Source organism: Mastigoproctus giganteus, chromosome 10 (genome assembly GCF_048544385.1).
Source record: "Mastigoproctus giganteus isolate SK-2022 chromosome 10, ASM4854438v1, whole genome shotgun sequence".
Lineage (NCBI taxonomy): Eukaryota > Metazoa > Arthropoda > Arachnida > Uropygi > Thelyphonidae > Mastigoproctus > Mastigoproctus giganteus.
Window position 1 is genome coordinate 216,792,218 of NC_143584.1, and position 27,169 is coordinate 216,819,386.

The window sequence follows — 27,169 nt, forward strand, 5'->3', positions numbered from 1 at the left end:
AAAAAAAAAAAAAAAAAAACGCGTAGAAAAACCGTTCTCATGGTCTATCTTTCCTTCCCTTTTCTGCTTACTCCTTTCTGGAGGTTGCCTCTTACTTTCTCCACTCCCAAATATTTCTGCCTATTTTTCCGCTTTATTATTATTATTGAGGATTTGCGCTCCCTCAACCATAAGCAACATTGTGGGCAGTCAGTCCTATAAGAGGTAAAATAGTAGCAGTCTGATTCATCTTGACTAGAGGGACGACTTCGTGTAGACTCTCCCTGGTTGCTAAGCAGCCGGCCAGACAAGGCAAAGAACACAAGAAGCAACATACATTGACCTCCTTTGCCGATTAAGCCTCTACACAATTTCAAGAGGATATAAATGCTTTTAAAATTATATATTTTCATCCCACATATATAGAACCCCTTAACGGATATACCCCACAGATTGAAATTGGCAGGAAAAAAATAAAAAACACATACACACAAAGAACAGCGTGGAATAGTTGCTCAAATTCTCTGGTCTTGTGAGACCCGATTCAAATTGAATGGGCAGGTGAATAAATATTAATTGTTTATTATCTTTAAAATCTATATACAATAATATTAAAGAAATTAAATACCAAGAAAGAAATATGGGTCAGAATTTCGTTAGGAGGTGTTGTCGAATCTTTTCTGTTGACATCGTTAAACGTGAAAGCAATCTGGGTATATTAAAAAAAAAGAAGCCATCTAACGTCCTAAGATTTTTTTTTTAACTCTGGGGACTTATCAGAGTCCATGATATTAAGAATCAGACCACTGAAGCGCGCAGTTGTCACCAAGTGTGCACCAGCGTCGATGTATTGGTGCGTATCTGTCCGCAGAGTGTTATCCATCGTCATCATCATCATCAGCCATTTTCAATCCACTGCAGGATGAAGGCCTCTCCAGCAACTTTCCAGTTCCTTCTGTTTTGTGCAATGGCCATCCATTTACTACCCACAAACTCATGAATTTCACCTGTCCATCTCCGTCGTTGTCTTCCAAGTTTTCTTCTAGCTCCTCTTGGGTACCATTCTGTTATTCTCTAGAGTGTTTATTACAAAACTACAATTTTTTGAAATCCAAAATGATGAACATTTTGAGCGTATGCGCTAATGTGAGTTATATCCATTACAGGCATTAATTAATATTTATAAATCTTTGTCATGTAAATTCTATTCTAAATGTAAAATTCTTTGTAGAGAGGCTGCGAGGAAGGCCCACGATGATTCATTGAACATTTGCTAGTAGAGATAGGGTGGTCGGGATGGTTATTACTTGTTCCATATCCCACATTTCTTTGACTTCCTGTATATATACTTCCTGATCTTTTCCTCTTACGTTTTCTGGAGGTTGCTGGTGTTGGGCACCTCTGTGTCGATCAGGTAGGTAGCCATTTCCTTGTTGTGGATGAGGATTATGTCTGGTCTGTTGTGTGGGATCGTTTTATCCGTTATTATGGCACGGTCAGTATAGTTTGTGAGTAGGGGGTCTCTAGAACGGCCTGAGGTTTTTTACTTCGGGTTCTGATGAATTATCTAGGCGACCTTGTCATTTTAATTTATTTTATTATTATTATTTTGACTTCGATGCTGGTATGGTAATGAAAAAAGCAACATGCTCTGCATGTAGCTAGAAGAAAATTAAAAAACCACAGAATCTGTAATGTATTCCTGAGTGGTTTAAATGAGCAGCATAAATATTCACAAGCCAAAATTATAGTGAACATACTACAGCGACAATACTCGTGTTGGAGAACCGCCCCTCTTTGCCTAACATTTGACAGAGAAGGCAAACTTTGTTAAATACTGAAACAGGAGTTCTGAATTGAACAATAAATTCCCGTTGCCCAGAATAGCAACATTTATAGATATTTGTAAGCCTAACGAAGAAAACAGTCCTCTAGCAGGTAGGCTTAGCTTGTTGGACGTGGCCGTCTTTTCTTAATTACTCGCCCAATCCTTCGCTGGCGCCGAGGTGTAACGTAATTGAACTCAACTGTTGTGTCATTATCAGAAGAAATTGCTTTGCAAACCATCCGTGGACAGCATCCTGGAAAAGGGAGGCGTTTATCTTCAATGACGTCACATTTAGTAGAAGGCCCTTTTTGAAAGCGGGGACACCTGTTGGGGTAAAAGGAAAACCATAAATACTCTGTTATGTATTTATAATTCTATGTAAATGAGAGAAACAGGAAATACTTGTTCCTAGCTTACACAACTTCACTTAATCTAAAATCTTAAAAACTTCACATTATTGTGTTCTCTGGCAGGCGTATTGCTATCAGGATCTTTGGCACCATACCTGTGGTCGACGCAGTGATCCAGATGGTCGTTTCTTGTTCCATGTGCCACATCTCTTTGACGTCCTGTGTTAGATTTTTACTTCTTGATCTTTTCCTCGTAGGTTTTCTGAAGGTTGCCAGTGTTGGGCATCGCTATGTCGTTCAGATAGGTAGCCTTTTTCTTCTTGTGGACGAAGGTTATATCTGTTGTGTGGGATCATCTTGTCTGTTATTATGGCGCGGTCTCAGTATAGCCCAGTATATAGGTTGGGATCTCTAGTACAGCTTGCAGTTCGTACTTATAATACGGTACACTTTCTTTGATTAACTGGTATTGCCTCTCTAGTTTCTGATGTATTATCCTGTCGACCTGTCCTTGTCTATCAGTGTACTTCGTCTGGGTAATCATCCTGAATCCTGCGGTGATGGCTGGATGGTTTCTGAGGCCAGATGGCATCATCGACATGTGTTATTTATCACCCCAAATTCACCCCAAATTCCTTAGCGGTGTATTTTCTATAGTTCCTGATGTTGATTACCTGCTCTTGGATGGCGAGCATGAATTCTTCAGTCTCGGAAAAGATTTCCCCGATCGTAAACCATGCATTGGAAGCCATTTTATATATGTGGTCTTGATGGAGTTCATTGTAGTGTCTGCCACGGAATACTTACTTATTTTCCATCTTTCTATCTTCTTTTCTTCCGTCTGGACGGGAGAAGTCTCTTTGCTTAGATTGAGTAGGGTATGCTGCTTGTCTATCCTTCCTTATGGCCTGGTAGAGTGGCGCTGTGTTTTTCTGGAATAACACAGCGCCACTGTATTATTCCAGAAAAGTAATCCTTCAGGTTCTCAATTGCTTTATTCTGTTTCTCGATGAGATCGAGCAAGCTCATTCCTCCTTTCCGAGCTGTGGTCAGTCTCTCAGCAGCCGACTTTGGGTGGTGTTGGCGGTTCTTGGGTATCATTGTCCTTGTCTTTCCCATGATCTCCTCCAGCCTGGTGTTAGTCCAATCTATGATCTCGAAGGAGTATGTTAGCACTTGGACTGCATAAGTGTTTATGGCTTTAACTGTGTTCCCTCCGTTCAGCTTTGCCTTAAGTAGGCTTCGGAGTTTCTGATGGTATTTTTTTGTCAGCAGACCTTGATCGTCTTGAACTCTAACTGCTGAGCCTGCATCATCCCCAGATATTTGTGGGTCTCTCATCCATCATGGCTTCGATCTCGTTACCTGTCTGCAGCTGGTAGTTTCGGCCGACTAATATTCCCTGATACAATCCTTGCATTTGTCTATTATTATTATTATAAAAAATATATATTCTTTTATTGTAATAATAACTAGGGGAATTCGCTTCTTTTGATAAAATGAAATAAAATGCAGAAGCTTTCGACAGTGTGTGTATGTGTGTGTCTTCCTCAGCTATGAATATATAAATAGTTACATATCAAGAATGGTACTGCGTGGTCATGCTAGATAAACAAAGTGCGTGCACGAGGTTTATCTAGCATGACCACGCTAAAACAGAAGCTTGTTTTACCTCAGAAAAAGCTTCTGTTACGTATTACCACGTAATCCGCATCTCTCTTCTCCCATTGGCTGAATAAAAATCACTAGGAGAAAACCTTTTTTAATGTATAGAAAGATAATAGACAAATGCAAGCTACTATAAACATAAAAAATATTTTTAAAAAATGAACAAAAATCATAAATTTAGTGACATACTTTCAAGAAATGTATGAATTTCAATTCGAAGTATAACAAGCTATCTTACGTGTAATGGGCTTCCAGTAGCATTCCGCTTTCGTGGTGTTCGCATTTGGCAATAGAACAAGGTCCCAGAGCCCAACTTTCATTCACCTGACGTGCTTTACAACTCTTGACGTCATAGCACATTCCAGAAAAATCTACAGAAGCAGGAAAAAAGGTTACATGTTCCTATTACTTTTCATCATCATTTAGAAAATTCGAAATAGTTTTAATTCATTTATTTTTCGCAAGACAATGCGAAATTGGCTAGAAGTAAACCTTGACATAACAACCTTGAAATAGAGACCTTTATGGCAAAATTTCTAAATATTAAAATTCCTAACAGCAGGTTATAAACGTCCTTCAATTTCAAAGGTTTTTAATAGAATATAATACAAATATAAAAAAATTGTATAGTTGCATTACAACTGTTTATTCCAGAAGTTTGTATTTCATTTGAACGCTGCCACTTTATTAGGACCTTGTCTCAATAGTGTGGTAGGCGATCTTTTGCCCTGATCAATTACCTGAAAAGTCTTACCACAAAATTATCGAGATTCTTCAATTCAAGTAGCAGAAGGAACAGTATTATTGTACTTCAAGATCTTTTGGAGTCAGCAGAAGATCCCCAAATTAGACTGACTATGACAAATACGTAAATTCATCGTCATAAATACGTTTGGTACAATGATTAACTGCATTACCGTTTTGGAAGTATCAACTGGCTAAACTTAGAGGAGGGCGAAGTGGGAATACTCTCTGAACGCAGACCTGCATTGGTGAAATTTAAAGAAAATCAATTTATAATCGCTGTCTTCCACATCTGAAGTCATCTAGCATGGTTGGTAGGTTTTAGAAAATTCTAACTAGTTTTGATTCATTTACTTCTGTTTCGTTCGGTGGTGCACGTTCTTGTGCTTAGTGAAAGTCTATACCTGCATATATGTATAAGCACTCCTCACTGTTTTATTTCTATACGCCTTTTCCTGATAGAATCTTTATGTGATTATCATGGGGGAGTTGAAATACTCTAAGAGTTGGCTGGTAAAATGTACCTTAGTTCGTCAGAATATTTAGTTTAAATCTCAGTGGTAGGCGTGAATCGGATTGAGGTCTTCCCAGATACAACGTAAACCAGATTTGGGTAGTCCATTCTTTTAGTGTGTATGTATCCTGTCTATGGTGGCTCCCAGACTAATGTCCATCTCCACCTAATGTCACTGTGATGAAATACAGAAATCTGTAAAGCGGGCATGACGTGTGGTTAATGAATGTATATGCAATGTTAATGAATGTTCTGCAGTATGTGTTGTGATTGTCAAGCTTCTTTGCCACCAGGGAGCAACCATCACCTGGACAACTGCTGTCCAGTGCCCGTCCTCGGAGCCAGACCTGTTTCCTGTCTTTTATCGCATCCATTTGGAGGTAGTTCAAAACTAGTGGACATATTGACCCCATTCTCTTTTCCATTCTCTGTGCGCAATGCACGAAATCCTGCATCCACATGAGGCAGTGTTATACCTGTGGATGTCAGCAAAATCTCTCGTACCCAGGCTGCCCAATCCTGAGTACCAGCAAAAAACAAAAAGGAAAAAGAAAACAGAAAGGACATGCGTGTGTGTATATATCCATGTATCGGGGTGGCTTCTAGACCCATATCCACCTTTTTTTCCCCTTTAGTGTACATTTAAGTTTCCATTAAGCTCAGCCATTCCTTGGGTTGAAGCCCATCCATGGCTATGAACTTAACAGAATATAATTCTTAGATTTTAGAACTCATTTAATTTTGAATAAAAATTAAATCAGTTCTTTTAGTGTAGAGAAACTCCAGTGTGTGTGTACGTGCTTTCGCTGTGCAATATTCATATTATTTATAATAACTACAATGCCGTTAAAATGTCAACCAGCCACACCTTCACCACGCAATCTTAGCAAAGCAGCTAATATAAATTTCAACGTCACACATTTTTTTTTTTTTTTTTTGTAATTGTCGAATTTTTAAATTTTGAATACACAATATTTTGGGGCAGTAGGGGCTCCAAAATCAAAATCGAAAGTTTAAGAAAACATTCATCAGTGACACTTCGAGCGGATGACTCAATTTTGAAATCAATGCATCGAATGTTACTAATAAACTGCGTAATGAATCCATCCTCTTTTGTTGCTTTCTTGGGAAAATTTTGTAATTCCATTCTCTGTACCTTTTAATGTTCTTATTGGTCGCTTTCTCTGTTTCCTTTGAAAGTTGGCCTGGAAAATTATTGCGAATTTTCTGATGAGGCTCTTATCCAGTCTAGTTATCTCTAATGATAAACGTGGGTTATCAAAGAATCGTCTTCCTGTTCTAGTTCTCTCAATTACCCAGTTTTGTTTTTCCCTGTGCTGTCATTTCGTTGTATCAAGCCGATAACCAGATTTTCTATGTCGAGTTATGGATTTCTATGTCGAGTTATGGATATGGATTTCTATGTCCAGTTATTTTTATTTTTTTTTTTTTTTTTGATTTGGTAGTTGTTGGCGCATCGGCTTCTGTGGCCATATTGCACCTCCCAAGGTTTTTTTGCAGTACTTTGATCCAAGCCCGAGGCGGGAATCGAACCCGCGACCTTTGGGTTGCCGGGCAGGTACTTTACCCACTCGGCTAGCCCGGTCGGCTTGTCCAGTTATGGATATGGATTTCTATGTCCAGTTATGGATATGGATTTCTATGTCGAGTTATGGTACTTACAGCTGATTTGTAGGATTTTTAGCTAAATAGTCCTGATCCGGTAATCAGATTTTTAGCAAAAATTCCAATCTTTGCATTTTCCAAGGGCGCATTTGCCCTGGGCGCCATTCACCCTAGTTACACCACTAGTTGTCAGGTGCTTTATTCTGCTCAGCTCTCTTATGGTTGCTCCTATGCCTTCCTTTCCAGCCCTCGTGCGTAGTATAGTTGGTATAATGATCGGCCTGCCAACACCGGGTGGAAAAGACTGAGTTCGAGTCCTATGGCTGGTCTGAGGAATTTTTAAAGGCCATTTTCACAACGTGGCTGAGTTAGTCGGTCTCAGGGGAGAGTAGCATTGTTTTTTTCTCCCTGGAACTCGCGTTTTTCATCCAGCAAACAGAAAATCGCCCACAGAACACAAGCAATTTACAGACAATATACAAGGAGCTATATAGCCTTAGTCGCTAATGCTCCTAAAAACCCTACCACAACAACAACAACGTAAAACGGGCCTTTTATTCAACGCGCGCTAATTCAGAATTGACTTCAGATGAACGGTGATTCACGCGTTACAGAACACGTTGTGACAATCACAACTAATTACAGCGTCACTGTTTCAAGATACAAAGTCAGTCCCAAACTTTTTGATCACACTGTACATCTTTCATCTCTACTAAGAGTTAATATTTTATAAATGTTGGTAATAAACAAAACTAAAATAAAATTCAAGCACTATGACGTCTATTTTGTATATGAAAAATAGATGTCATTAGGCGCCATCTCTTAACAAGAAATAGAACTAGACAATTTTAACAAATTTCATTAATTTGTCTGAAAGGGGTTATGTTTTAAAAATATTTATGATGTATGAGCACACGTCACTAGTGTGTGGGATGTTAAATTAATCATAAAATAAATTTTTATTTTATTTTATTAAGTGTTATGCAATACAGGTACATTATTTTATAATTTAAATACCAACGAATTTAAATTACGTACTAATATGGGTTTTAAAATTTATATAATATATAAATATATTGCCTCCTCAATTAACGAAACTTAATAAAATATTTGTATGAGTATGATAGCAAAATAGGAAACATTTTAAGACATAAGGTAGGGTAAGTTTATTTATTATAATTTATATTAAAAAAAAATACACAAGCCAAGGTAAACGTCTATCTCTTATGTATGTAGAAAGATAATTAACATATCGATCATTATAAGGACCCATTTATATTCTGAAGATAAACAGGAAACTCAAGATGAAGCGGATATCAGTAAAGGGTGTGGACCAAGTTATGAGTAGTAAATGAATATAGTTACACTAATTACAAAGTAAACGTTGAATATAAGCAATAAAATAAAAGGGATGCATAAGTAACAGTAATTAGCTGCATCAAACTGGAAATATAAATCTATAACCTATTAAAAGGATCAGAAAAATGGAAAATACTGTGTTTTTTACGTTAATAAAGGAAATTTTAATTAATGCCTCGAAGATAGACAGAATACCATTTATAGATATATAAATAAATCTTTATTGCCAAGGTTATACATACAAACAGCAAAGTATACGTATAAAGTCAACTTCCACAAAAACATAGAAGTTGTTCCAGCAATCAACCACCAACTGGCTAAAGGAAAAACTACCGCACATCTATTCTACCTTAATTTGAATTTGTGTCACCTCATGTGTGTAGTTTGAGCAAGAGGAATAATCCCATCAACGTTGAGCATGCTTAATCCATTCAAAGCTTTATAGACATCAATCAGGTCACCTCGCAGATGCGTAGTTCCTAGACGCTGCAATTTGCAGAACTGAAGTCTTTCTTTGTAAGAGCACCCCTTTGTTCCGCTCAACAATCTTGTTGCCCTTCTCTGTACTCGTTGCAGCAGCCCTACATCCTTCCTAAAATCAGGTCTCCAGACCTGTATGCAGTACTCTAGATGTGACCTAACCATTGGTTTATACAATGGGATAATCACCTCCTGCTAGCAAAATTCCTGTATATCACCGACAATACCCCATGAGGTGTCCTGGCAGCGTCTCTGCATTGCTCAGAGAACTTGATATCTGACTACACAATTACCCCAGATCTTTTTCCTTCTCTACCACCCTGCGTGTGGTACCACCACAGTTGGTACATTTCTCTGGAGGTTACTACTACCCGTATGCAGTACTTTGCATTTATCAATATTAAATTTCGATTGCCGTTTTTCAGCCCATCTGCCTAATTTTTCTAGATTCTGTTGTAGTAGCATACTGTCATTACTGTCCTTAACCAGCCTGCAAACTTGTACATTAAGGTTGATATACCTTCATCAATATCAGTGATAAATATAGAAAACAATGGGCCCAACACCGAACCCTGGGTTCATTGGACCTTCCAGGATAAACAAATGACTTAGACCGAAATAAGCAAAGCGTATGAGCTACACAAGTTAGTTGTTCTCTTCGTGACATGTAAAGCCAAAGTGACACATTTCTAGAGAGGTTACATTGTTGTCTTGTCGATTCGTGTAATTGCTGACAGCGTACATTGTCCAAAGTTGACTATCCGTAATAACGTTATGAAATAGAATTGAAGGGATGAGGTACCTTCGCCATCTAGCAAGGCACATGAATTCTTCGCGTGCCTAGCGGTACTCGGAAGGTAGTACTACAATCTTTTCAGACATCCCTGCAAAACATTAACCAGGTATTTAGGGATTCAACAGGGGGTTTGAGGTCTTTACGAATACACTACGTACAGAGCTAACAGCTTCGATTTTCATAGGATTATGGCGGCGCATAAGCCCAACGTTACCAACTACAATCAGTAATCTTGCCTTGCATGGCGCAACGAATGCCATATTGTCTAAAGAGCAGTGGAAATCGATTCTATGGAGTGACGAGTTTCGCTATCTCCTAATCCGATCAGATAAGTGGATGTGAGTGTGGAGGATGCCTGGAAGACATCTGCTGCCTGAGTGCACTGTGCTAACAATGAAGTTCAGAGGTGGAGTTCTGTTGTGGAAATGCTTTTCATGGATCAGCCTAGGACCTTTGCTGGCTGTGAAGGGAACCATGAACGCGGAAATTTACCTTAACATTTCGTACTTTTCATGCTCTCTCGATGTGATAATTCTTTGATACAGCCACCTATTCTGTAACATCCTTGATGCAAGGAAATATGTTCATATTTTTTTATTCTGAAAATAGGGGAAAAACTTTACCATTCAGTTATATTCCTATTTCGCTTAGGTTTACTGTTCCTAAAGTAATTATGAAATTATGACAACTTCAGTCAGGGTGCTAAGCACCAGCCGCACTCACCAGTCCTTCAAAATACAACTTCTGAAACATATGGTTTATCCTGTATAGAGTTTAAGAGATATAATGTAAGGTAGGTGATATAATATACTTTAATCATAAGATTTTAAAAAAGATACCTTAAGAAAAAATTTTACATCACTTGTACCTATCTAAGCAATATTAAAACCTGAAGCAAGCATATTTATGAAATACAATAATAAAAGGGACAAAAATGATATGGAATCATTATCAAGACCCTTAACACGGAATAATTACATTTTAAAAATATCAAACATAAAGTAATATTATATATCGAAGTTTAAAGCAAAGAAAAAATGCCCTCCTGATTAGCACAGTTGGTAAAATCTCCAGCCTCCCAACACTTGAACAGCACATTAATTCGAGTCCCATCGATGACGCGAGGAATTTTTATGAGCCTTTTTCACAACGTGGCTGAGTTAGTCTGTATCAGACGAGGTAGCGTGGTTTTTTCCTCCGGAAACTCTTGTTTTTCGTCCAGAAAACAGAAAATCGACCATAAAACACGTAATTTATAGAAAGCATACACGTAGCGATATGGCCTTAGTCGCTGATGCTCCTAAAACCCTGTTACAACAACTCATTGATTATTTCCACATACAAACCTTTTTAAATTAAAAATTAGCCATCACTCCAATCACTGGTAGAAAGAACTGGTAATCACGCCATGACTTACTGTATTAGATTTAAAAAGCTCCAGCAGACACAAAATTTTCTTCAGACTTGTTCTATTATAGAAAATATAATAAGACTTTCCTTCCAAGTTGCTTCTTATGGTTTGACCTCATTTTATGTATGGGCATGATGGTGCTCTATCTTAAAAATTTCAACCAGCGTTGAATTAGCACAAGGTTTTTTTCCTTGTATATCAATGACCTCTTCCATTGAATAGAAATCCTATCCACAGCTTTGCTGGTGATATTATTATACTATTGTTTGATAAACCTCGTTCAGCACAAATAACCAGCATTTCTTTGATTATTCTCTTTGCTTCTTAAAGGTCATTTGCCAAACTATTCTTCACCAAGGATCTGATAACTTCAAGAGCTAGTGAAATCAGTTCTATCTTATCTTTAACTGTTACTTTACCCACACCGCATTCCAAGGAAACTCTCAGATTTTCTATATTGGAATAACATTAACCTCTTTTCTACCTTCCCCACATTACACATTGTAAGAGTATTGAAGCCATTGTGACATAAAATAGACATACAAACATTAAAATCAAATCTTGCTTATTGATGTAATAGAGTCAACACATGATCGGTAAAGATTGATCGATATTGTGATCATCAGGGAACCACAGATTACTTCAAGCTCGGGTCGTTATTGCGGACAAAAGATACGACAGAAGTAGCGTTCTACCATAAAAAGAAACGAAGGTAACAACTTTTGTGAAAGTAAGAAAGATAACAGAGGTCAACAAGTCAGGTCAACAGGTTTTTTAATGAGAAAAAAATTGTGGACTAGATCTTTAGACTCTGTTTTCAAAATCTGTTTTATAAGATTATTTACATAATCTTATCTATAATATTTGAAATCATAAAACACAGAGCGCATGTTATTATTAAATAAATATTTTTATTAAATTTGTACCTGCCGGTACACATTACGAAAGATTTCTTTCCTGCGTATTTTATCTGTACATAGTTTTTCTGGATCTATGTTTAAATTATTAAAAAAACCTAACAGTATTTGCTGGGAAGAATCTCCCCAGAGTCTAACATTTCAGTATTGGTTCTTCCCTGTTTATTCTTCTTCATGTCATCCTAATCATATTATCAAATTTAGGCGCATCTAGTCTCTCTTATAATAACTTTGCCAGAGTTAAGATGTTTCTTGTAATGATGATTTGCATCCAGGGTGTGATGTCTAGATTAGCATACAAGACCGCTCTTCCAATAGTGAACGGTTTCCGGAACATCCTATTTAGCCATCTCAGAAGCCAGTATTCCACGCCTAAGAAAGTCATCGGCCCCTGAGAAATGTTGTTCTCAGGGGCCGATGACAGATGGTTGATGCGTACAACGGATTGGTGTAACACATTTAAGAGTGTATTGGATCATTACATGAGGGCTTCAGAGTCCAGTAAGTTCTTGTCTAGTGTTCCAGAATGCTGCATGCGTCTTCTTTCTAATACCCTGGCGTGCAAAACTTAAGGACGAGTCAGGTTTTCACCTGTAGCTTCTCATAGGAGTGGCCTGGATATGGGAAAAGCATACCAAAAGAACCTCGTGAGGTACAGAAATGATGAAGGAAACAACAACGGAAACAAAACGGTACAGAGGGACTTTATTCAAAAATGGCAACATAGCACTGGCTGCCATGATACAGATACATCACTGCCAAAGATGGAACAAAGGAAAGAGGAGGTCCTCAGTAGGAGATATACTTAGAACAATGTTGTTGATAAGTTTTTGCGGTAACATCGTCCATTCCTCTGTTAGTGCCACCTGCAGCTGGTGAACATTTTCTGGAGGGTGTGGACGTGCCGCTAGGCGTCTCCACAGAGCGTCCCATATGTATTCGATGGGATTTAGATCGGTGGAACTGACAGGCCAATCCATACGAACAATGTCCTCGCTTTCCAAAAGCATATCAACAGTTGCATTGCGATGGGGTGTGGCGTTATCATCCATAAACACGAACTCCGGGCCAATGGCACCTCGGAGCAGACGCACATGGGGAAGGATTACCTCAGTACAGTAGAATGCACCGGGTTACAGTACCGCCTTCCAGTATCTGAAGTTGTGTACGTCCATCCAAGATAACGCCTCCTCAGACGAGAACACATCGACCGCCATATCGATCCCTTTCAGTGATGTCTGCGGAGTAATACCGTGTGCCAACCTCTCGCCAGATTAGCTGACGTCCAGAATCGCTGCTCAGACTGAATCTACTTTCATCAATAAAGAGTACCTTACCCCATTGCTCTGCTGTCCAGTCCTTGTGTTCGATGCACCACTGTAAACGGTGTCTCCGATGGGCAGCTGTTAACGGGACATAGCTTACTATGCCGTCAGGCAAACAGTCCACCTTTGTGGAGTCGCCTGGCCACAGTAAACCGCGATATCCTGCGTCCTGTGCAGCTGGTTTGCAATGGATCCCGCTGTCTGGTGTTGGTCCCTCTTGGCCTGTAGGAGTATATAGCGGTCATGATTGGGCGTTGTTTTTCGTGGATGACCACCACTGGTCCTTCGAACAGCTGTACCTGTCGTTCTGAAGGCCGACCACGTATGTGAGACGTGCGTGGTCGGCCTTCAGAACTCTGCAGCCACACTCATCGCACTTCGACCTTCCTCGAGCTTCCCAATTATTCGAACCCGGGTAAAGTGATCCAGATGTTGTCTACTGGCCATTTCGTTGTCTGTAGCACTGTATGAAACCAATCGAACGTCTGTAACAATCGTGCTCACCATTCGGTAATTTGCACATAACTGCTGAACTGCTGCTTTTATCTGTTTATGTGAACTCTCTCATCACGATTCAAATTTTTGCATGTGCACCAGCTTTCTACTGAACGGCCACAGTTATGCAAATCGCCACAGGCTGTTTAGTTTGATTTTGTGGTTGTAACCTTTAGAAATAGTGTTAGTCTTTAAGTTTTGCACACCAATGTATATTCGAAGTGAGGTATGAAAGTTAATTCTTCATCCTACATGAACTGGTACTATTCACAAAGATTGTAATTTTGTTTTTCTTATTTTTATTGGGGAAGGTCATTTGGGCAGTTTTCTTTTCATTTAGTTTCAAACCAATGTAGTATAAGTATTCTTCCAGTTTCCTAATTGTCTTGTTTGCTTCCTCGCATAGATGAAGTACAGTTTCTTGCTCTTTAGAGGTCACAAAAAATTTCAAATCATCTGTATATGCAATGGATTGTTTACAATTTTGCACAAAAAATGGTGCCAGTGCCATTGCGAAGAAGGTGGCGGAAAAAACGCCGCCATGTGGTACTCTCCAGTTGATACGGCAAGTTGCAGTAACTTGTCTTTCCTTGAAGGGTGTTGGTCAGAACGCTTAAGGTGTTTCTTGTAATGAGAAAATACCCCTTCAGAATTACTGTTAAAGCTGGGATGGAGATGTCGAAGATTGCTGCTATATCCAGGAATATGATATCCAAAGTTGGTAGGATTGCCGTCCTCCCCACACCGGGTGGAAAAGACCTGGGTTCGAATCCCGTCGATGACAGGAGGAACTTTTATCGGCTTTTTTCACTCCGTGGCTAAGTTAGTCGATCTCAGGCATAGATAGCAAGGTTCCCCCCTTAAAAATGGGGGGGTATCATCCTGTAAAGCTGGTAATTCGACCAGAGAACACATGCAATTTACAGACACAATCCACACGAGTGTATTGTGTCTGTAAGTTGAAATTACAGTTTTAGATGGCCCTAATAAAATGTTTTTTTTCCCTCTCTCTCTCTCTGCAACAGTTTCAAGAGATTTACATCTTTCTTAAAATGAGGCTGTACGTGGACTAAAGATGCGGCCTAATCATTGCCTTATTACAACGGGATGATCACTTCTACTATCCTGTTCCTTTGTCTTGGCGATAGCAAGGTGATTATCCTGCTACATAGTGGATATGCTCGGTGTGTCTATAAAGTTCCCGGACTGGTGCAATAAAAAGAGCACAAAGTGAAGGAGTTCCAAAATGGTTTTATTTTTATTCAAAGTAATCACCACCTGATTGAATGCATTTTTACACCGTTCTAAAAGTTTCTGAAGAGTTAGCGAAAACGTCCAAAGAGATGATATTCAGTTCTTTATGTCGTCAACATCCGGAAATCTCTTTCCTTTAAGGGCAGTTTCACTCAGTCTAAGGCTAAATTTGATGTTCATTCGTTGCTTCATTGCAAAATCATGACACAGGACGTTAACGCTACTAATGAAACTGGTTGTTACTTGCAGCCTGTCAACCTATTGGACAATCTCTGCAGCATCATCTGTTGGGGAATGTTTGAACTTCCTCAACATACCACTTCCGTTTATTTAAAAACTCATCGAACATGATCGTAACAGTACCAGTCTAGAAACTTTAATACCACACTTCATATACTCCAGAAATAACTATAAAATATATAAACAATAAAGAACAGTTTATTTCTTTTTGGAAATAAACGTTTCATTTAAAGGAATGATTATATCTTTTTCGTTCTCCACTAAATTACATTAAATTGGCATGTTATTCTGTGATTACTACCATCACCCAATTGAAGCAACTAACCGCAACTGCCACTTTTCAGCCCTGCCTAATTTATCTGTGTTGTTGGGGTAGCACATCCTTATTATTGTCATTACCGGTTTTTGTTGTTATTGGGTTTTAGAAGTATCAGCGGCTAAGGCCATATTGCTCCGTGTAAACTGTCTGCAAATTGTGTGTTTGCAGGCAGTATACATGGTTCTGTGGTGGATTTTCTGTTTGCTGGACGAAAAACCCGAGTTTCCGGGAGGAAAAACCATGCTACCCTCACCTGAGACCTTGTCGGTTTCAGGTGAGAGTAGCATGGTTTTTCAGCCACGTTGTGAAAAACGCCCATAAAATTCCTCATGTTACCGACCAGACTTGAACTGTGGCCTTTTCAATCTGGTGTAGGGAAGACGGCGATTCTACCAATTGTGCTACCCACAAGGATGTTATTACTGGACTTGCAAACTTTGTACTATCAGCAAACAGTCATTAACCTTGATATTCCTTCATTGATGTCTGCGCGCGTAGCACAGTGGTATCGTCACCGTCCTCCCCACACCGGGTGGAAAAGGCCTGGGTTCGAATCCCGTCGATAACCCGAGGAACTTTAATGGGCTTTTTCACTCCGTGGCTGAGTTAGTTGGTCTCAGGCGTAGATAGCAAGGTTTTTCTCCCCAGTAACTGGGGTTTTTTCGTCCAGCAAAACAGGCAAATCAACCATAAAACATACGCAATTTACAGACACAAATACGGGTTAATGTATTTAATTACGGGCAACCCTAAAATAATAATAATAATAATAATAAATAATTCCTTCATTGATATCGTTCATAAATATTGAAAACAGTAAGGAACCCAGCACAGATCTGAGTGACTCCGCTAATAACATTAGTCCATGGAGAGCATTAAGGCCATTAATAACCATTCACTGTATTCTGCGACTCAACCATCTCTTTATCCATAGCAGTAACTTGTCCTTAATTCCAAACTGCTCCAATTTGCACAGCAGTCGTTCATGCGAAAGCTTTATTAAAATCTACTTAAATGATGTAAAAATTATTTTTTATATTCAGTTCCTCTGTTTGGATTGGATTGGTCAGACAAGATCGTCCCTTAACAAATCCATGCTGTGATTGTCTTGTAACTTCTGTCTTGTCAAGATAATCCTGCATTATTACACCTTTAATCACTGAGTTTATGATTTTCCCTGACACGGAAGTCAAGCTTGCAGGCGTGTAATTACTCACTTTGCCCTTTGACCCCCTTTTGTGAATAGGAGACATTTACATATCTCCAGGATGTAGGACATATCCTAAATCCAAGGGTACTTTTATAATTATAGCTAAAGGTTTGCTTACCTCTTTTGTTGCTTCTTTTAATATATATATTTGGATTGATTTCATCAGCTCAGGTTCCTTATTTACTTTTAGCTTCAATAATTTCAGTTCCACTTTCCTCGCAGTTATCATAGAATTATTTATCTTCCAGTTACCGTTTGACCATTTCGAAAATAACTTTCACACTACGACAGTCGCTCATGAGGAAATGCCACATTGGAATTTTAGGATCATTATATACACTGCTCGACAAAATTAACAGAACACGTAGTAAACGTGGTGTAGCTCTTGCAGTTTGCGATAAAACGGGACAAAATTTGGTATAGTTGTGTTCCATGGAATAAAGATGAAATGAGGACGATGAAATGAATAAGAATTACCAAAAAGGTCACGTTACAGAAGTCGATAAAAGATACTCGAAAATATGGTACATAACACCAGTACGGCGTGTGATCTCTCCAACGGCTAATCAGGCCTGACAGCGGTGAACCATGCTCGATATTACAGTGTCTACAAGATTCTATGGCAACAAATCCAATTCTTCCACTAGCGCAGACCTTAGCTCACCTTAATTTTGTAGGTGTGCAGTGCAACGGCCAAAGATGTCCTACACATGTTCGATCGGATTTAAGTCTGTGATTGTGCTGGCCACTGCAGTCGGATACCTTTAGTTTCAAGATGTTCCTCCACCACTTGAGCTCTATGTGCAGTGGCGTTGTTACATAATTTGTTTGACCACATAATTTGTTTGAAATAAGGTAATTATTCTTGTAGGGATGAAATCCTTTAATCTGCATTCCACTTTAAAATAACGTCCTCTACCTTTGTTTCATCTAATAAGTATGCTAAGGCTGTTCAAGATAAGAATGTTGCATATCGCAATTGGCTCACATTCAAGCCTCCGGGTTAATTTCTGCCTACACTAAAGCTCGAAACAGTTGTAAATCAATTATTAAAAGTCTAACGTAGATACTGAACAGGCTAAGAATATCAAACTTGCTTCTTGTCCAAACGACAGTCAAGCATTCTGGTGTCTTTCTAATGCTTTTGGCTGCAGTTTTGCCCATCTGTAGTCTCTCCTCTGTTAAAACCTAATGGTTCTATTGCCTCTTCAGCTAAAAGATAAGGCCGACTAGCAACCTACTTTTTTTGTAATTCTTGTGTTGATGATCTTGGTAAACAACCTCTTACCATTCCCACTGCGCTCAATGTCTCCTGTAGTCTTCAGTCAAAGATGTCAAAATACTTTTGAACAATCTTGATACCAAAAAAGTTCTAGGTCCTGATGGCATTTCTCCACTTGTTTTCAAAATCTGTGCTCCTGTTCTCTGTCACCTTCTTACACTTTCTTATTCTGCCGGTATTTTTCCTATCCATAATTTTTCTGATGAGAGCACATTGCATTCCATCTTCCACTTTGAGAAACCTTTCTCTCTGCACAACAGCTTCAACTTCTCGAATATCCACCACCATTTCCTTAAATGATGACTTCGAAGTAATTGTCCAATGGGAAAAAGTTAACTCAGTTAATATCAATCCTTTTAAAACTCAGTCCTATCTTATATGTCGCAAAAGATGTCTACTGCTCCTATACTATTCTTCAGTGACACTCAGATTTCTAGACAAGATTCCATATATCTTAGGGATTATCTTGACTTCTAATCTGTCTTGACATAAGCACATCACAAATATTGCTTCCTCTGCATCTGAAAAACTGGGATTTCTCTTTCGCTGTTGGCGTTACTCTTCTTCTGAACTCTTAAAAATCACTCTAAAAATCTCAAATTAGTCTTATGATGAAATATTGTTCCCACATTTGGGGTGGATGGTGTTCCCAAAACCTCTCTCAGGCTTCTAGACACGTGCTGCAACCGATCAGCATTCTTTTTCTGTCCAATTTCAAACTTACAGAACCTACTCTTCTTCTTCCCATTTATCCCTTCAACTTTAGTTTGCTGGAACAAACTTCTTTCACACGTATTTCATGAAAATTACAATCTACCGAAATTTAATAAGAGTTTTTCGTTTTTGGAGTTTCATAAAAAAAAAAAAAGAAGAAGAAAAAAAAGTCATTTCCAGGCGTCAAGGTTCCGGTCTTTTCCAGAAGATTCATTCTAGAAAGAATGAGTTACCTTCTTACCAATTAGAAAATTGGTAGGAAGGACGAAAAGAAAAAGAAAAAAAGTTACATCTAGCAAGAAATGTCATTTTTTAATATACTTTGCTCTAGTGTTCCGACTACTTTGCTAACTTCGGTTAATGAAGTACGATTCTCTTATTCTTAGACTTGATTTCAACATTTAAGTTTAGCTCAAAATTCAAAATATTCACAGGAAGATTCCTGTGAATATTCTGTTCCACAGACAATATACAAGAACGGTATAAATAACTTCTAAATACAGGTAGCTTTGTGACAATGATTTGCATTACCACTTTTGAAATAGCAATATGCGCTCATTGGCCGAAGTAACACAATCCTTTGACGACCTTCAAGATGTTTTTGCGTCACGGCTGTACAGGCTTTAAGAAGCAATGTAACAATTCCGCAGGGAAAAAACTAGCAAGAAAAGCGGTTTGTAGAAGAGTGGGTCGAGGGCCCTGCCCTTCAAACGTCAATCATCTCTGCCCTTGCTACCTTCAAGGGCAAGAGATGATATACAGTGGATATAATCACCGTCCTCCCACACTGGCTCGAAAAGTCCTGAGTTTGAATCAGGAATTTTTATGGGCTCTTTTTAACAACGTGGTTAAATTAGGCGGTCCCAGGCAAGGGGCGCATGGTTTTTTCGCTCGAAAAGTCGGGATTTTCATCCAGAAAACACCACCCGACCGAAGAATATTCTCAATTATATACATAATGTACTGACGCCTTATAGCATTAGTTGTTTTGGCCCTCGGCGCACACATATCCTAACCCGCATTCCTATAATGCTTTTAAAATTTTCTTAAAATCCTCCAATCCTTAAAATCCTTTAATCTTAATCATTAAAAATCTTTATCCTTAAAAATCTCATAAATTTTGGCTCGGTACATTTGTAAATACAATATGAAAGGAAATGGTACACTACACCAAACTGCGATTAAAATTTTTTTTAAATTTATGTTCACATTAAAAAAATGAATTCTGTATTACCGTCATACTTATTGATTTTGCTCATTCCGTTTTTACTTTCGTTATTTAGTGAACTGACTTCACTCTCTTTAAACATAAATAAATATTCTACAAATTCCTCATCCAAAATTACAGTATAATGAAAGTAACTTGAATTTAAATCACGAAAAAAAAAAAAAAAAACCTGCTAAGTTTGGGTCAAATACGTCAACTAATTCAACCAATTTTCGGTAGTAGTAGAAATGTTTGTACATCAGTGATGTCTCATGCAGGATTTAACTTTCTCTTACATGCCTCCTTGCCCTGGGTAGCACAGTTGATAGGACTGCAGTTCTCTCCACACCGGGTGGAAATAGCCTTGCTCGAATCCCGTCGATTACGTGAGGAATTTTTATTCGCCTTTTTCACAGCTGGCTGAGTGAGTCGGATTCTGGCGTGGTAGCATGGTTTTTTCCCTCCCGAAAACTGGAGGTTTTCGTTCAGCAAACTTTATACAGAAATAATAATTTAAAAATGGAGATAATAAGAAAAACTTATTGGAATTATAATTACGATAAACTGAAATTGTGATTCTATTAAGAGAAGAGTTTTATGCACTGCAGTATACACTATGCTGCCACTTTATTAGGTACACACCTGCTGTGCACACAAATGGTTTATCCCACAACGTTGCGTCATATGACCACAATTGTGGATATAAATGCAGTACAACAACTTTTCTAGTATCAGTTAAGCGTACAAACCGTAGGAAGAATGGGGAAAAGGAGTGAACTAAAGGACTTCGAACGTGGCATGGTAGTAGGTGCAAGACGTGCTGGACAAAGTATCTCTGAAACGGCAGTTTTCCTGAACCTTTCACGCACCACAGTTTCAAGGGTGTATCGAGAATAATAAAATTCTGTTTATACTCCGCACGACAACCAAGTCAGTAGAGTTTACAATAAATCGCCAATACAAATATTTATCGTATTTAGTAGTCACGGACTTGAACACCGGTCCACTCAAGTAACGCGTGCTATGCACTCTCGCCCCTGACCACTCGGCTACGTCAGGCCTAAATGGTGCAACGAACAGAAAACATCCTCTCAACGGCACTCCTGTGGAAGAAAATCGCTTGTTGATGAGATGGGTCAGAAAAGGATGGCTAGAATTGTGCAAGCAAACAGACGGGCCAGAATGTCGCACATCATGTCAGAATACAACCTGAACAAAATATCGCCACGGACCACTAGTTACACTTTGTCGCGAATGGGCTACAGCAGCCGACTGCCACATCGCGTACCTTTGTTATCAATGAAGAACAAGATAGTACGCCTTCTGTGGGCACAGCAACACCAGCACTGGACTATCGAGGATTGGAAAACATCTGCTTGGTCTGACGAGTCGAAGTTCCTGGTGCATCATGTTGATGGAAGGCCCAGAATTCGGCGAAAACATCATGAATCCATGGACCCGTCATGTCTGGCGACTACTGTGCAAGGTGGGGGGGCAGTGTTATGGTGTGGGGAATGTTTTCTTGGCACACGTTAGGTCCATTGATACCCATAGATTCACGTGTGAATGCACATCGTACTTAAACATTGTTGCTGACCAAGTGCATCTGTTCATGTTGACAGTTTATCCTCAGTCAGATGGTTACATCCAGCAGGATAATGCGCCGGTGCGCAAAGCCCGAATCACTATGGAATGGTTCCAGGAACATGACAATGACTTTTCTTTGCTGCAGTGATCCGGTCAGTCCGCGGATCTCAATCCTATTGAACATCTTTTCGGATGAACTGGAAAGGGCTGTTCGTTGCAGCCTACATCTCCGTCGAATCTCAAGGAACTGAGTGACACACTGATGTCTGCATGGTACTCCATTTCTGCACAACGTTTTCAGCATCTTGTTCAATCCATGCCTAGACGAATTCAGGGTGTTTTGAAGGCTAAAGGAGGCTCAACACGCTACTAGGTAGGTGTACCTAATAAAGTGGCAGCACAGTGTATAAAGTGGGTCAGGTTTTCAAGGTTTGAATCATTAAGGCACTTTCTCTCAGGGGTCTACAGCCTACTTAAAACTTATGAAGTAATGTTAATAGCAGACAAATCAGTGTAAAAAAAAAAAAAAAACAGACGGCATTGACTTTTTTTTTTTTTTGGAGCTTTGTGAAGTTGTGTGATAAGAGTCAAAATAGACAGGAGCGCACTGGAAATGCCGTTCTGGTTCGCCGAACGCATTAATGTAATGTTGTATATGTACATAATTATTAAAAAATATATTTTATTAACGACGGTTATACAGTATTTCATAAAATTTTCCTTCGCGGCTCCTGTGTAGCGGTTCATGTACATTTATGTCAGTAAATTGCGTATTTTCTCTGATCGACTTGCATGTTTTGTTGGACAAAGCCCTCGTGGATAGCACAGTTGGTAGGATTGCAGTCCTCCCCCACACGGGATGGAAATGACCTTGCTCTAATCCCGTCGATTACGTGAGGAATTTTTATTCGCCTTTTTTACAACTGGCTGAGTTAGTCGGTTTCCAGCGAGGTACCATAGTTTTTTATCCCGGAAACTCAGGTTTTTCGTCCCGCAAACAGAAAATCGACCATAGAACAGAAGCAATTTGCAGACAGTATATACGGAGTAGTATGACCTTAGTCGCTGATGCTCCTAAAACTCTACTACTACAACAACAACAACTGGACGAAAAACCAGAGTTTCCAGAGAAAACACCTTGCTATCCACGCCTGAGACTACAACACTGAAATATTGGTAATTAGCCCAACAGTTTTACGATTGTGCTGTCTGAGTACGAGAAAAATTGTACATAATGTACAATTTTTCTGCTTTTTGCTTAAATTTGCTTAAATTCTAAAGCAAATACAGAATGATTTTTTGTTTGCCGTAACAACAACGTTATTATTCTGTAGAGAAAGGTTTGGAGATTTGGTTGGCAACATTGAATACTCACCAGAGTTGTCCTGGATGAACTTTTTGACAACAGGGTGGTTATTAACCGCTACTCTAAGTTGTATGGAAAATATCTGGCGTTGCCTCCAATGTCATCTAATTTAGACCCATGTAATTTAAAAAAAAAAGAGTGGTTCAGAAAATTTCACAAGCAATCCCTGAGCTGAAGAAAGCGATTGTAGATGAAATATATTCTGTGTTGGAGGAACTTTGGAGCATGTTATTCGCAATTTCACACTGCATCTGCGATACATTACGGATAAATGTCGAGGACACATTCAACATGTTATGGCATGACTTTTCCAATACTGCTAAATACTTGTATACTATAATGGCGGTTTTTTAAGGGTTGGGAGTGAAATAATACGAACAGTATTCAGAAGTGAAAACTATATAAGCGAAAACTTTATTTCACATATATAAAATGGCATGATGAATAAAAAATCATCCTGTAGACAGAGTATGTAGGAGTTTATACTACATCTCAATAGGACCGATGTTTTACCACAGGAAATTTAATTTCATCTTCCCTCTACACTACCAGAAACAAGAAAATTTTTCTCACGAAGAGTTGATCTGTCAAGATCAATTAAATAGGGCTTTAACTTATGCACACTATCTAGATCTTGGTATGTCACAAAGATGCATTCAATAGCGTTCTTTACAAGACCCGGACTGTTCCGAAGTGATAATTTAAATACACATCATTAAACCTAAACTATAAAGAACTGAAGTGGATCTAATAAACAGTCCTGTAGAAACATTCTTTAGTGGTTGCGCTTAACTGCGACAAACTTCTGCCTCATTGAATGTAAACTTGTTAAACCAATATAGAACTTAAATTAATGAACTAGTGGACAGTCTGCAACTATGAAGTACATCAGCTTCATTATGTTGATCTGAGAAAAAGCATTATTAATTTCTGTTTTCTCTTTCTTAGGATTTAAATTTATTATTATTATTTTCTTATATTTATTTCATTTTTCATTAATAAATAAAAAAAAAATCTTGTAGTTCAGAGCATCTTATAGTCCAAAAAACGAAAAAAAAACCAGTTATTTTCATAATTATATTAACCTTTATTATTCATTGTATAAAGAATTATATTTGAGGTGTGATCAAAAAGTTCAGGGACTTTTCATTTTTAAATTGTGGCTTCTTAGCAAATTGCGACTCATCTAGACATAATAACGCATGAATAATTTGTTTATCTGCAGTCATTCTGAGAGCGCAACAGGGAAAAGCGCAGCAGAAATGATATGTAAAAAATAGCTATCGGAGAAGATATTACAGTTAGTGAAGCCTTTTCAGTGTTAAGAAAAGTCTAAAGAGGGCCGCTTGTCCGTCGAAGATCATCTTGGCACTGCCCGCCATTCAATTTCGAATCCGTTGATTCAGAAACTGTTGACTCACACACACTTTGTTTATCATTACCGATGACGAACTGTGGGTGTATGACCTAGAAAAACTGTATGAAAAGACTGTATGGCTATGACCTAGAAAAAAAAAAAAGGGGTCGGTCCTCTCAACAGAAGATCCCGTCTTCTCCAAAGTCCCATAAAACCTTGATCAAATGTGGAGATCATGCTTATCGTATTTTTTGACTCACGTAGCATCGTTTTTATGAATTTCTTCCGCATAGCCATGGCGATTCTGGTCAAACAGTGATACAGTTATTGTGTGATGCTCTTCAGAGGGAGTAAACGACTGGAAAAATGGTCTTCGGTGAATTGGTGTTTGCATCCTACGAAAACCCCTGCAACACAGCACTTTACATGCAAAAATATCTTGCGTAACACTTAGGAAGTTATTCAGAACAGACACAGCAACTATTAGCAATTCCAAAAGAAACCTCAGGAATGCTTTCAATTGCAGAAGTCTTGGAATTGGTGTTGTATTAGTATTAGTATTAGCAATGGCCACATGGTGCAAGGAAGCCTATGGCTTATGCTGCACCAGACTGCTTTGGAGGAAATCCATTTATCTAAATTAGTTCAATCCCGAATTAATTTAGTTTAAGGTTAAAAACTGCTGATGGACATTTAAATTTTGATATATATATATATCAAATATTAATTTATATAAAAATATAAAATATAATATATAAAAATTAATATACATTAATACACTCCTTGAGTACTGAATATTACATAAGATATTACAGGTAAAAAGAAACTGCTGAATGAAAAAGTATTTCATAATCAGTTTTCCCTGAAATCATTTACAAATCTAAATAATAACCGAGGATTTTATTAACAATAATTTATTTTAAAGAAACACCATTAGTTGCAGCGCCATGATTGGGTGATAACTAGAGATTAAAAAATTACCAGACTTTTTTTTTATTTATCAAATTGATTTTTATTTACCAAAACTTTTCTAGCAATTATAAATAACTTAATTTTTTATAAATAATTTAAATAAACCCAAATAATTAGATAATTTTTAAAATTAATAAATTCTGTCCAATTAACAACATACCTCTAACGACGTCTGCTCTCATTACTATCCTATCGGCTGCCGGCTTCAGCACCGAAACGATTAGCGTCGTGAAGACTTGTAGTGAAAGATGTCTGCAGAACTTCATATTCGTGTTAGTAAAATTCTCAAAATGCCCAAAAGTATATTGAGCTCACCCACTATAGAATCCTGTTTATCTTCTTACAGGTTACATCACTACTTAAAATGAAGGTGAAATGAATTCTCAGCACCGGCAGTCACATTCACTTCTTAGCAAGTAGGTCACCATTAGGCTTAGAGGCAAGATGGCATGACCCAGGATGTTGTCGTTCAGCCTTGATCGCCAAGGTAAACTGAAGTGGGATGTTGTTGCACGCGCATCTTTTCGGAGAAACTTCTAGCAGCAAAATTTTATAATTGCATTAGGTAAGTAAGCTTGAGAATTCGCTATCAAAAATAATTATTGGCAGTTGTTAGCCATTATTAATGATAGTTGTAAGCTGTCAGCTAAACAAATATTAGAATATTGTAAATTCCTATAAAAATACGAATTCCTAACTAGTATTAATTTTAGAAAGAAGCGTGAGGAGAAATTATGAAGTATGAAAGCCAAGGAAAAGGTCAGATTTATGCTTTTATCGGTGGTGACGTTATGAGCCGTTAGCAAACTTTTTGAATTATAAACAGTAACTGTTTTCACACTTTGTTAAAAGTGTCATCATTAAAGCTGTCATCGCCTTTAAATTCCTCAAATTTTTAATCAAAAGACCTTTATAAGATATACTTATTTTTACTAAACAGAACTTATTAAAAATATTTTTACTAAACAAATTTGAGTGAAATATTCGTAGTGATTGTAGTAAATAAAAATAAGACACTGAAAAATTACACAAAAATGTGTAAGTGTAAATTAAGAGACTACTGGACGTCTTTGAATGGTGGAGTGGGGAGGAGCGATCAGGTTTATAGTATATTTGCATATTCGTCCCGGGATGGAATGAATTTTGAGTTCGAAGCTCGTCAAGTAGGCCCTAGTTGCGCACAGTTGGTAGGATCGCCGTTCTCCCCCCATACCAGAATACCTCAGAGAGAGATATTCTCTCTCTGAGGGGGAATATCCCCCTCAGAGAGAGAGAGAGACGCGCTAGGAGTTCACAAACGCAGCCCAATAAATCGCTGCTGAGGCTATTGGTCCTCAGCCTGACTAATAGCCTCAGCAGCGTCATAGCCGAAGCATTTATGGCGTCTCCCCAGAGCGTCCCATATGTGTTCGATGGGATTGAGATCGACGGAACGGGCAGGCCAATCCATACGAACAATGTCCTCACTTTCCAAAAGCATATCAACAGCTGCGGTGCGATGGGGTGTGGCGTTATCATCCGTAAACACGAACTCCCGGCCAATGGCACCTCGGAACAGACGCACATGGGGATGGATTACCTGAGTACAGTAGCGTGCATCGGTTACAGTACCGCCTTCCAGTATCTGGAGTTGTGTACGTCCATCCAAGATAACGCCTTCCCAGACGAGAACACATCGACTGCCATATCGATCCCTTTCAGTGATGTCTGCGGAGTGATACCGTATGCCAACCTCTCGCCAGATTAGCTGACGTCCAGAATCGCTGCTGAGACTGAATCTACTCTCATCAGTAAAGAGTACCTTACCCCATTGCGCTGTTGTCCAGTCCTTGTGTTCGATGCACCACTAAATGGTGTCTCTGATGGGAGTCGTCTGGCCACAGTAAACCGCGATATCCTGCATTCTGTGCTCCTGTGCAACTGGTTTGCAATGGATCCCTCTGTCTGGTCACAGTCCCTCTTAGCCTTGACTCTTAGCCTTTAGAGTATATAGCGGTCATCATTGGGTGTTGTTCTTCGTGGACGACCATCACTGGTCCTTCGAACAGCTGTACCTGTCGTTCTGAAGGCCGACCACGGGGTGGTCGGCCTTCAGAACCCTGCAGACCGAACTCTGCAGCCACATTCCTCGTACTTCGACCTTCCTCGAGCTTCCCAATTATTCGACCC

The 27,169-nt window shown here is 38.7% G+C and overlaps 1 protein-coding gene across 1 annotated transcript; it reads right to left on the reverse strand.

Annotated features, from left to right (window-relative positions):
- Positions 1-629: 629 nt before the first annotated feature.
- LOC150079911 (uncharacterized) lies at positions 630-25,426 on the reverse strand. Its single transcript, XM_090383590.1, has 3 exons — positions 25,161-25,426; positions 4,064-4,196; positions 630-2,131 (listed from the first exon to the last, which is right to left on the reverse strand). Exons 1-3 carry the CDS (start codon positions 25,264-25,266, stop codon positions 1,924-1,926), a joined length of 447 nt encoding a protein of 148 aa, XP_090239716.1. The 5' UTR covers positions 25,267-25,426; the 3' UTR covers positions 630-1,923.
- Positions 25,427-27,169: the final 1,743 nt, after the last annotated feature.

Bases quoted from the DNA above. Each gene is read 5' to 3' on its own strand.
- LOC150079911 (XM_090383590.1), bottom strand. From the start codon at position 25,266: ATGAAGTTCTGCAGACATCTTTCACTACAAGTCTTCACGACGCTAATC. The intron at 4,197-25,160 runs GTATGTTGTTAA...CTGCTTCTGTAG, and splicing joins GAGAGCAGACGTCGTTAGAG to ATTTTTCTGGAATGTGCTAT. The intron at 2,132-4,063 runs GTAAGATAGCTT...TTACCCCAACAG, and splicing joins CTACTGGAAGCCCATTACAC to GTGTCCCCGCTTTCAAAAAG.